Consider the following 12625-nt stretch of genomic DNA (forward strand, 5'->3'; position numbering starts at 1 on the left):
CCGAGGTCTTCAGTAAGAGATTTACAGGCTAATTCTTGGGATGAGAGTTTCCTATCACAGGAGCCTAAAGAATTTAGATGTCATCTTTGGAGTTTAGAGGAAAGAAGGATTGTCTTATTATACAAGAGCCTGTGGGGAACTGACAGGGTAGTTGTTGACAGACACAAAATGTTGGAGTAACTCAGAAGGACAGGCAGCATCTCTGGAGAGAAGGAATGGGTGACGTTTTGGGTCGAGACACTTCTTCCATAGTCTGATGAAGGGTCTCGATCCAAAACGTCACCCATTCCTTCTCTCCAAAGATGCTGTCCATCCTGCTGAAATACTCTAGGATTTTGTGTCTATCTTTGGTTTAAACCAGCATCTGCAGTTCCTTCCGACATGGATAGTTGCTGACTATGAGGAAGTCAGTTTAAGATTTAATTTGAATTGATGGGGATAAGAGGTCAGAGAAGGTGCTGGAAGAGGGGTTGAGTTTAGACTGACAGGGTAGAATGCAGATCTTCAGATCATTAGCAAGTTCAGAACCATAGAGAGAGAGAAATACAGGATTAGGAACTTCAATTTGGGGATCAGGAGGCCAAGGAAGTCAAGCGAATAAATTATATGTGAAAGTCAAGGTAAAAATTCCATAGAGAATACAGACAGGGAGACTGTGAGTAATCGAGTCAGGGGATATCAGATACACAGGGAGGGGTTCCAAGTGACAGTTGGAGATACTGAGCAATGTTAAGATGTGATTGAGAAAGTTGGAGGCAGAAAATTCAGTTTAAACTCAGGAAATTAAGCAAGCATCAAGTAACGAACGCCAAATTCAAAGTATTTCAGCAGCTTCTGCTTTGTACCTTGTTTAAATAGACTCGGTCCATCAGTGACCTGCTGTCTCGCTCTATCTCAGCGGAGACGACGTGGAGATGTTGCCCAGACTTTGGATTGTGACGACCGCTCTCCTGTTTCTTGCCTCGTGCATCTTGTGTACAAACCCAGGCTTGAAAGTGAGAGTAACACAGAAAGCTTTGGACTATGGTGAGTGTGGACATCTCTCCGCCAAGATGTGGTCTCTCTTCACCTCTACTGACTCCCGTGCCTCTGCACTGGTTCCCTGTGCTCTATAGCATTTGCACCATGCAGGAATCCATTGGCTCGCTGTACATCTCCACTGTCTCCCCTGCCTCGCTGCTGGAGCCCTCAACTCCCCTTCTACCCACTTGCTCCTTGTCCACACCCATGACTCTTTATTCTTCCATTGACTCTCTGAGCTCCAAGCACTAGATCTTTGTACTCCCTAAAGTTTGGTTTTCAATGAGCCTTTTAGCACTTGCACCTGGCATATTCAGTAGCACCTTGTACCTACTAAAGAGGACTTAACTTTCTGGTGCCTTTCCCCACAGTGGAAATATTTGATTCTGCTGTGGGGGGACGTTTGTGTTGAACTCTATAATGTGTCCATTTTATTTATTTATTTATTTTTTAACCTTTTTCTATGGTTTGTATGGAAAATTATTATTTAATTTATGTAAATTACTTTGGTGTCAATGCGAGTTGACTTAAAACGTGCTATATAAATAAAACTTACTTACTTATTTACTATCTGCTGTCTCCCTGTGTTTCACCGCACCCCTGGCATCTCCCCATCACTGGCACCCTTTCTGATTACTGAGCCCAATCCTCTGCACTGGCCCCTTCCCGATTGTTGGCCACCAGGGTCCTCTATATCACTGGCTCCATGAATTATTCTACATATGTTTCTATTATTTTTGAATGTCTGTGAAACCAAGCCTTGCTGAATTCCTTTGACCTGCATGACTCAGGCTGGGCCCTCAGAATCACCTTAGTGGCACAGCTGGTCGAGCTGCTGCCCAACAAAGCACCAGAGACCCAGGTTTGATCCTGACAGTGGGTGCTGTCTCTGTGAAGCTTGCATGTTCCCCATGTGACCACATGTGTTTCCTCTGGGCGCCCTCGTTTCCTTCCACATCCCAAAGATTTGCAGGTTTGTACGTTAAACTCATCTGAAGAGTTTAGGGCGTGGATGAACAAGTGGTACTAGACAGAATGGGTGATTGATGGTCAACACACTGACTTATTGGGCCAAAGTGCCTGTTTCCGTGCTGCATCTTAGAAAACATAGAAGATAGGTGCAGGAGTAGGCCATTTGGCTCTTCAAAACAGCACCCTCATTCAATATGATCATGGCTGATCATCCAAAATCAGTACCCCGTTCCTGATTTCTCCACATATCCCTTGATTCCATTAGCCCTAAGAGCTATATCTAACTCTTGAATACATCCTGTGAATTGGCCTCCACTGCCTTCTGAGACAGAGAACTCCACAGATGCACAACTCTCTGGATAGAAAATGTTTTTCCTCATCTCAGTCCTAAATGGCCTACCCCTTATTCTTAAACAGTGACCCCTGGTTCTAGACTCCCCCAACATCGGGAAAATGTTTCCTGCATCTATCCTGCATCCAATGCCTTAAGAATTTTACTGTATATATGTTTCTACATGATCCCCTCTCATCCATCTAAATTCCAGTAAATATAATCTATTTTTCATCATATGTCAGTCCCGCCATCCCGGTAATTAACTTGGTGAACCTATGCAGCACTCCCTCAATAGCAAGAATGGCCGTCATCAAATTAGGAGACCAAAACTGCACACAATACTCCAGGTGTGGTCTCACCAGGGCCCTGTACAACTGCAGTAGGAGCTCCTTGCTCCCATACTCTTTAAACTAAACTAAGTAACTCCAATTTTCTCTGATCTTATTGCTTTTAAACGCCTCCTCTACAGCTAGCCATGGCGTGAAATATTTGGGGCAGAGTAATGCTGTACCATTGCAAGATGTGCAATCCTGAAACAGTACTAATACCTGGCATAATAGTACATACAATGGTAGAATAATAGTGTAATCGGGGGCAGAACCAGGTCCAATGGCATGCCGTGTCTAGTAATGTTACCGATATGCACTAATCTTCCAATTCTGCACTAATGCATACTTTGGTACTAATACGAGTGGCCAATGGAACAAATCCATATGGGCACATCTATATTCTCAAGTATTAACCCACGATTAGTTTCATTCCACCGGTTTGTAAACGGGATGAGGGAAGACTCATGGGTCATTTCCATTTTCCCTCCACTGGTGCTGAATATTTCCAGCATTTTCAGTCTTGACAGCAATACTATTAATCATACGTTATTAACCAAAAGCTTGAGTGTGTAGCATGGAATGATAGACACAAAAAGCTGCTGTAACTCAGCGGGTCAGTGAGCATCTCCAGAGAAAAGGAACAGGTGATACTTTGAGTCGAGACCCTTCTTCAGACTGCAAGTCAGGGGAAAGGAAAACGAGAGATATAGATGGTGAGGTAGAGAGATATAAAGGTCAAAGGTCATTGCCACGTGCACCAATTAAGGTACAGTAAAATTCGATTACCGTATATGACAAATAAATGAAAGATATGCAAAAAAGTAACGATGATTAAAGGAAACAGGCCATTGCTAGCTTTGAGGTGAGACTTTAAAGCTGGTATGACTGAGGTGGGGGAGGGATGGAGAGAGCGAAGTTAGAAAAGTCAATATTCATACCACTGGGTTGTAAACTGCCCAAGCGATATATGCAGTGCTGTTCCTTCAATTTGTGTTTGGCCTCACTCTGACAATGGAGGAGGCCTTAGGACAGAGAGAGGTCAGTGTGGAAATTGGAAGGGGAATCAAAGTTTGTGACAACCGGGAGATCGAGCAGGTCCAGGCGCACTGAATGAAGGTGTTCAGCGAAACGATCGCCCAGCATACATTTGGTCTCGCCGATAGAATATAAGAGTCCACACCTTGAACAATGAATACAGTTAGATGGGGTTGGAGGAGGGTTCCCTCTGTGTAACTTCAGACACTCCTGCTACTGGGCTATGTAGCCCTTGGCATCAGTAACTGGACTGATGTGAGTATCCAGTCAACCTTGTGCAGTGGTATCGTGTGAGAGAGGGTTGAGTGTAACCAAGAGCATGGCTGTATTGATCCAAACCCCGCTGTGCACTGAATTCTTGCATGTTTTTTGTCATACAGGACGACGGGTTGGGATCGGTGTGTTGCAACAGAAGTTGCGAGAAATGCACATTCCAAATATGAGTGGTAAAAAGAGAGTAAAGTTTATCGGCAAAATAAAATTCTATGTCAAATCGTGAGTGGTATATTTCAGTTCATGTATATCAGCTGTTAAATCCAATTGTTAGAGCTGGTGGATTAACTACCTTCAACTGAGATTGATTATGCTGCTTTGTAAATACCATGTCTTGTGTTCAGCTGATGTTTGGCAGCAGCAATATGTTCCAGGTATCCATCACCCGCACATCTCCTTTAAACATTCTTCATCTGACCTTAAAGCTACGCCTTCTAGCATTTGACATTTCCGCCTGGGAGTAAAGAAAGTTCTGACTGTGCTTTTCGTAATTTCATAAACTTTCATCAGGTCTCCCCTCAGCCTCTAAATTTGACCAACCTTTCATCATAGCTAATACTTTCTTATCCAGGGCAGCTTCCTGGTGAACCGCTTCTGCACTCTCTCCAAAACGTCAACATTTGTCCTGTGATGGGGCAACCAGAACTGCACACAATACCCAAATGCAGCAGAATAAATGTTTGAGGAAGCTGCAATATTAGTTCCTGATTCTTATGCCCCGACCACTGAAGATAAACATTGCTTCTGCCTTCTTTACCCTCTATATAGTTGTGTTGCCACTTTCAAGCAGTTATTGACATGATACAGCAATGATCCAAAATGGACTTGCCATGAACATTACATTCTTACATTCTACCTCCCAAGGTGCAACATCTCACCTCACATTTGCTTGAATTATAATCTATCTGCCATTTCACCATCCATATTTGTAACTGATCATCTATATCCAGCTGTATCCTTTGACAGCCTTCTTCAATGTCTGCAACACCGACCAATGTTTGTGTAGTCAGGTTTTATAGGTTTCAATTAGTTCCCCTCTCTGCTAAACTCTCCTGAAGTTAAACCCAATGACATCAATCTGAAATCTCTCTTTTTCGGGGCTAGTCGGACCTCTTGCGACTTTGGACCTTCCTGACATCAGTCTCTACCCGAGACTGCGAGCTCCTGGATGGTGAAATCAGCAGGCCGTGGTTGGAGCGTCGATCCCAGGCAAAGGATCGCAGGCTCCGATGGTAAGTCCACGGCCCTGCGGTGGGGCTCAAAGTCAGTCTCGAGCAAGGCCGCCAGCTCCATGATGTTAGGCCGCAAAGCCACCGGAGATACGATCCGGAAAAAAAATCACATCTCCGGCAATGTAAGAGACTGAAAAAAGTTTTTTCCTGACCCCCCCCCCCCCCCCCCCCCCAACCCCCACATAAAACAAACCAGAGAACATTAACACATACTTTTTAAAACACACTAAAAGTAACAAAAGAGACGAAAAGACAGACTCAGTGCATAAGGATAGAAGTGCAAATTGTGAAGCCAGAGGAACATAGGTGGAAGTGAGGGGAATGAGGGATGCGTGCGTGGTCACAGTGAACAAACCTCGAGCACTATTTAAGGATCAGCTAGAATTCAGGAATGGAGCACAAATTCCTGACAGATATTGAAGGAAAGTAACACTGACGATTTTTAGATAAAATATAATATTTAGATAACACATCAGCAAAAACAAAAAATATTGACTATGTTCCATTAACTGTAGTGTTCTAGGATGACCAAAACCTGAAATGGATCAATCATATATGAAACTTTCCATGTTGGAAGACATCTATATTTCAAAAAGGCTGAGTTGTGACAAAGGCAGCTTAATGTTGTTTACCAGAGAATTCTAATGCTCATCTTGTGTTCCTAGTATCTGCATTTTAAATGTACTGTGAGTTTGATTTTTATCTAAATTCCTGTAAATAAAAATAAAAATAATCAATTTAAAAAAAACAGCATTCTCTTTAAAACTACTTCTCCCTTTATCCTGTCTGTCTCTAACTATGATGAGAATATAAAGTTAACTCATTGCACCAATCTTGTCTGCAGGATACGCATTTACAAGTTGGGTTTACCGCAGTCTACTCTGAAATTCTCTGCTGGCCGGGGCATTCAGCTCTCCATCACAAATGGTTTCATTGGTGTGAAGGGTGACTTTAGAGTTAAAAAGTTCTTTTTGTAAGTATTCCGTCTTTGTTTTACCTTTGGTTATTTTTCTTCTGATCTTTTTGGAGTAACTTGATCAATTCCAGGGTGCTGTTCACTCTCTGTTTCGTGTTGGACTAGGGAATTTTGAAGAGCTGCTGTAATCTGTCTCCTGTTACCTTCCCTTGCCCAAGGGAACAGAGACTGTTGCTCAACTCTTATCATTCTACCCGCTATTGGTCACTGCAGCACTTTATAAAATGAATTTGAAGGATGTGATGCAAGTTCTTTTTTTTAATTTTATTTTTTATATTTTGATTAGAAGCAAACATATTATGGTAGAGTATAATTACATATTATAGTAAAACACTTTACATGTACATCCATCATACATTATTAAAATTAATTTTCAATTGTGGATTGATTCTGCTTCTAGTTTTTTTTATATAGATAAAAAGAGAGAGAAAGAAAAAAAAAAGAATTACAAATGTCAAAAAAAAAAAAAGTGGAATGAATTACTAATAATACGTCATTAGAGATAGGTTCGTAGATTATAAGTATAACTTTTCATCTAATCCTGAGTTCAAGCTTCAGTTGGGTTTCCGTGCTGGGCCAATCTATCCCTTCAAATAATTAATGAATGGAGACCATATTTTAACAAAAAGTTCTTGTTTGTCCATTAAGGCAAGTCTAATTCTTTCTAGATCTAGGGTCTCCGACATTTCCACAATCCACATTTTAATTGTGGGGGTTATAGGGCCTTTCTAAAATTTTAATATTAATTTTTTCCCAGTTATTATACTGTAGTCGAGGAAGTTTCTTTGGCTTGTTGTGAGTGTTAAACTTTGTTCTGATATTCCAAGTATTATTAGTTTTGAGTCTGGATCCAATTTAGTATTAACAACTTCAGAAATTATTCCAAAAATATCAATCCAGAAATTTTTAATTTTTGTACAATTTGCAAAAGTATGTGTTAAATTGGCCTCTAGGTGCAGACATTTATCACAAATAAGAGAAATATGTGGGAAGATTCTATTTAGTTTTATTTTGGAGTAATGTAATCTGTGTAAGAATTTAAATTGTATTAAAGCATGTCTGGCATTAAACGAGCATTGATGTATATATTGTAGACTTTCGACCCAAATATCTTTTGTTATAGGTTGACCTAATTCATTTCCCCATGTGTATCTATATAATTCCATCGATGGTACCTCGCTGTCTAAAAGGGTGTTATAAATATACGTTATTCATTTTTCAGTGTTAGGATGCTTATTCAAACATTCATCAAGAATTTCTGGTTCCCTAGTCCTATAAACTTGTGTATTAGATTTAACATAATCTTTAATTTGTAGATATCTGAAGAAATTATTTGAGTGTAGTCCATAGATCTGTTGTAACTCTTGAAATGAAAGAAAAATGCCTTTCCTATAATCAATCTTTTTAATTCCGTAATTTTTCTATTGTGTGAAACCTTTATCCAATATGGATGGTTTGAATAAAGGATTGTTTACAATGGGAAGACATAGTGGTATATTATCTAATCTTAAAGCTTTTTTTAGTTGTTTCCAAATTCGTATTCCACTATGTATTATAGGATTTTCCCTTTAGGTTTTTTTGTGCAGTTTTGTGGGAGCAAACATAATCGAACCGATTTCAAAAGGTAAACAGTCTTCCTTTTCCATCCTTAACCAATCTGGTTGCTGATCCATTTCTTCCAGCCAGAAATTCATATTTTTAATATGGACGCCCAAAAATAAAACAAAAAATTTGGCAAGGCTAAACCTCCATTTATCTTTGATTTACATAAATGTTTTTTGCTTATTCTATAATTCTTATAATCCCAAATAAAGCTTGTAACAATGGAATCGACTTTAAAAAAAAAAATTTGGGATATATATCGGAATTAATTGAAATAGGTATAGTAGTTGCAGTAAGAAGATCATTTTTATAGCATTAATTTTACCAAGCATTGAAATGGGAAGTGTTTTCCAATACTGAATATTCTTATGTAGTTTATTCAGTAAGGGTGGAAAGTTTAATTTAAATAAAGAAGTATATGTCTTAGTTACATATATTTCTAAATATTTAAGTTTATATTTAACTATTTTAAAAGGGGATTGTTGTAATGTATGCAAATTGAGTTTTGTTATTGGCATGATTTCGCTTTTATTCCAATTAATTCGATATCCTGAAAACTGACCAAATTGAGTTATTTGATTTAATAGATTTGGAATACTAGTTTCTAACTTTGTAATATATATTAATACATCATCTGCATATAAAGAGATTTTATTCCTTGTGTCTTTAGTGTTATACCCGTGTATTTCTGGGTGGGCTCTAACGTTTTCTGCTAATGGTTCAATTGCAAGAGCAATTAATAGTGGGTATAATGAACATCCTTGTCTACAACCTCTAGAAAGATTAAATTTAGTTGATAACATTTGGTTTGTTAATATTCTAGCTGTTGGGTTAGAATATAACAGTTTAACCCATGTACAGTACTTCTCTCCCAATTGAAATTTTTCCATCACCGAAAATAAATATGACCATTCTACCTGGTCAAATGCTTTTTCAGCATCTAACGAAATAATTGCTAGATCTGCATTAGGAATTCTATTTGAGTATATAATATTGAATAGCCTTCTCAGATTATAAAATGAATAACGTTTTGCAATAAAACCTTTGGTCGGGGTGTATTAGTTTGTTAATCACTAAGCTCAATCTATGAGATAGGATTTTGGTTAATATTTTCTGATCAGTATTTAAGATAGCTATTGCTCTATATGAACCTGGGTCTTCAAGATCCTTATCAGTTTTTGGTATACTGTAAGTGTGATTGTAGATTCATTTAGAGTTTCTGGTAGTTTCTGTTGAGTGTAAGTGTATGTGTATAGTGTCTGTAGACGTGGAGAAATCAGATCATAATTTGTTTTATTTAATTCAGAGCTTAGGCCATCAGGACCTGCAGCCTATCCGTTTTTTAAAGATCTAATTGACTCTTCGATTTATTTTACCGTAATTTCAGCACTTAGTAATTCTCTCTCTTTCAGATCTAAACCCGTAAGATTACATTTCTGTAAAAATGTTTCCATTCCTGCTGATTGTTCTGTCGTTTTAGATGAGTACAGTTTTTGATAGCATTGTAAAAATCTGCCATTAATATCTTTAGGCAGCGTTAATGTGTCTCCCTTGTCTGATCTAATTTTGTGATGCAAGTTCTATCATCGATAATTGGAGAAGATACAACATTTAATTGCTAGAGCTATTGCAAAAGCATCCAATTCAGTGCCTACTGCAATATATTTCTTTAATCCAATGACCTTGTAAATTATAAACAATTTTGTGGGAAGAATGTTGGGGATTTTAATCTAACCATGAAATTCCATCTTTAAAAAAAGGCAGATCGGTTGTAAGGCTCCAACTCCCCCAGGCACTTCCCTCCATGCCCAAGTTATCAGACTGCTTCACTCCCTCTCTCCTGAAGGCCTCGAGTTGGAAGCTTACTCACATCATGTTCCACCCAGGGCTCCGAATCCTGCTCCGTACTCTGCTCTCCGCATGACCAAGCTGATTGTCAGGCAGGCAATCATTCAAGAGAATTCCCTTGGTGTTGGGTGAATGTTGCCTGTCCTGTGTTTTAAGCCGTGTTTTACATCTGAAACTCCACTTGCAGTCGAGGCAGACAATCCCAGGCAGTTATTGAGCTGTCTACAGGCTGACCAACTCACCCGGAAGGTGGTGGGAGCAAAGTGCGTAGACTTACCGAATTACACAATAAATCATTGTAATGTAATTAACAAGCCGCATGAAACTTGGCGTGTGCTTGAAAAGACCGGTGATATCAGGCCAGGAGTTCCCAAAGGCAGTGGGTTCCCCGGACCTTAGCACTATGACTGCTGCAGGACATAGACTGGAATGACTGATCAACAGCTCCATCATAGTTGGACCTTATGGTGGTTGGATGAGGGGCAATGAGATTCATGGGACAGCATAATCTCTGGCACAAAACTGATGGGCTGAACAACCTGTTTCTCTGAAGCAAATATTATGCAATTCCCACAAGAGTATCAACTTCTCAAAACTATATCTCTCTGGATCCACATAGAGTGGGGTTTAATGCCAGGGACAATAAATACTGGCAGAGCAATGCATCTCCGTTCATTAGTAAGTTTGTCTTCCAATGGTTAATTATCTGATGACTTATGGCATTTCCTCATACCTCCTCACAGTCGGACGAGTGGATCATTTAAGGTGTCTGTGAGTCGTCTGTCAATATCACAGACGATAAGAATGACCCGTGACAGAACTGGCCGCCCAGCTCTCCAAAGCGGTGCCTGCTCAGCCAATATTGGGAAAGTACGGGTCAAGTTCACCAAAAGAAAACGGTAATGTACACAGTCATTTAGAATAGAAACCTCAGAATATTTAAGTTTTCTCTTGCGCTCTTGTTTTCTCACCCCCATGTTCTTTCGTATCATGATGCAGCTTCACAGGACTTTGGTTTGGATGTATTTGGAATATTGTGTAATGTCCGGGTTGCTCCAATACAGGAAGGATGTGGAGATTTTGGAAAGGATGCAGAGGAGATTTACCAGGATGGAGCCTGGACTAGACGGTGTTAGCTACAAGGAGAAATTGGACATGCTTGTTTTCTTCAGCTTTGCTTCAAAACGTTTGTTTTATGCCATATAGCTCCATGACGTTGATTCTGGGTATCAGGGAGAGGAATCCATCTGGTATAATAAAATAAATAAATAAATAAATAAATAAATACTTTATTGATCCCCTCAGGGAAATTCAGATGTCCAGAAGCTCCCAATCAACAAACCCACAGATTCAAAACGAACGCAGACAGAAAATACATAAAATACAATGTGGACACTACCTGAGAGCAATAAATACTTAAAAAGACCAATAATTAACAGTTAAAAATTAATAATTGCAAAATGCATCCCCCTACAGCCTAGCGGCCTAGAAAAGCCAATTCCATAATAAATTGCCAGCAAACTATGCAATACCCTCCACCTTGCTGGCTGTCAAAACTGTCAGATATTTAATGGAAACTGCCCAAAATGCTGTTCCTACTCAGCGGATCAGGTCCCATCCATGGAAAAGGAAGCAGAATCAATGATTTGGGCCGGATAACTCTGGCTCTTTTCCTGTCTTTTGAGATCTCCAGAAACGGCAGCCTTTTTGGCGCAACTTGTAGAGCCGCGGCTGTGATCCAGGTTCGATCCTGACCTCAGTCGCTGTCTGTGTGTAGTTTAACCATTCTCCCATGTGGGATTCCCGCTGATGCTCTGGATCCCCTCGCATCCCAAAGATGTGTAGGTCAATAGGATAATCAGTCATGGTACCTATACAGGGTATTACTAAACGTTTGATCTTGACCACTTCCTGTTCTGTATATTGATTTTTTTTAAAAACGCTGCCACTTACGGCTGTGATTTTTGGCCATCTTACTCAGTCCCCCTCCGCTGCGCAGGACAAGAGGATTTTTCCCATCAATAAAAAATAAAAGAGTTATTAGTGTTTAAAAAATGTTGAGATTCTCTCTCCTGAAGGCCACGCCCTTTCCAGAGGGACTATAAAACCCGGAAGTGTTGAGTGCCTTAGTCAGTCTCTGCAAGATGGGGGAGCGAGAGGGTCATCTCTCTCAATCTGAGCTGTGAATAACACTGAACACATGTCTACTAAACTGTGAGTGGTTTTACTGACCTGTCAGTGCCCTTAATGTGGTTTGAAAATATAGTTTAGAAATGCTAAAGCTGTGTTGCCTTTGGTTTGGAAATGCTAAAGCTGTGTTAACTTTGGTTTGGAAATGCTAAAGCTGTGTTGCCTTTGGTTTATAAATGCTAAAGCTGTGTTGCCTAATTAAAGTTGCCTTGCCTAATTAAAGTTGCCTTGCCTAATTAAAGTTGCCATGCCTAACTAAAGTTGCCTTGCCTTCTATATAATTAAAAGTTTAATCTTGACCACTTCCTGTTTACGCTTTATATTGATTTTTAGGAAAAAAACGCTACAACGTGCGGCTGTGATTTTTGGCCATCTTACTCAGTCCCCCTCTGCTCATCAGGTGTCGAGGAGTTTTCCCATCGATGAAAAATAAAAGACTTATTACTGTTTAAAATATGTTGAGATTGTCTCTCCTGTCAATCATGGTGTGAAGGTTTCTGTTGGGAGGGTGAGGGACTATAAAACCCAGAAGTGTGGGCGTGGCTCAGTCACTGCAAGATGGGGAGGGAGAGGTCACGACTCGCTGTCTTTAGTGGCTTGCACCCGGCTAGAAATGGTATGAAACTGCTCTTGAATTTGGTGGCCTTGCACCCTGCTTGAAATGGAATTTCAAGGACTAGTCGTGAGTCAACTGCCAGCCCACCAGCCATGAGTGAGTGAGCTGCCAGCTCAACAGGCTTGAGTGACTGAGCCGCCAGCCCAAGAATCCATTTGGCCCACAATGTCCATACTAGCCCTCTGGAAACCAGTCCCT

The 12625-nt window shown here is 40.0% G+C and overlaps 1 protein-coding gene across 1 annotated transcript in view; it reads left to right on the forward strand.

Annotated features, from left to right (window-relative positions):
- The first annotated feature begins 800 nt into the window (after positions 1-800).
- The window catches only part of LOC116986470 (bactericidal permeability-increasing protein-like), a 37039-nt gene continuing 25214 nt past the window's right edge, over positions 801-12625 (forward strand). Inside the window, exons 1-4 of the mRNA XM_033042030.1 lie at positions 801-1026; positions 4071-4185; positions 6040-6168; positions 10365-10520. Coding sequence (XP_032897921.1) covers positions 915-1026; positions 4071-4185; positions 6040-6168; positions 10365-10520 — 512 coding nt within the window. The 5' untranslated portion in view covers positions 801-914. The remainder of the gene's footprint in view (positions 1027-4070; positions 4186-6039; positions 6169-10364; positions 10521-12625) is intronic.

This window comes from Amblyraja radiata, chromosome 23 (genome assembly GCF_010909765.2).
Source record: "Amblyraja radiata isolate CabotCenter1 chromosome 23, sAmbRad1.1.pri, whole genome shotgun sequence".
Lineage (NCBI taxonomy): Eukaryota > Metazoa > Chordata > Chondrichthyes > Rajiformes > Rajidae > Amblyraja > Amblyraja radiata.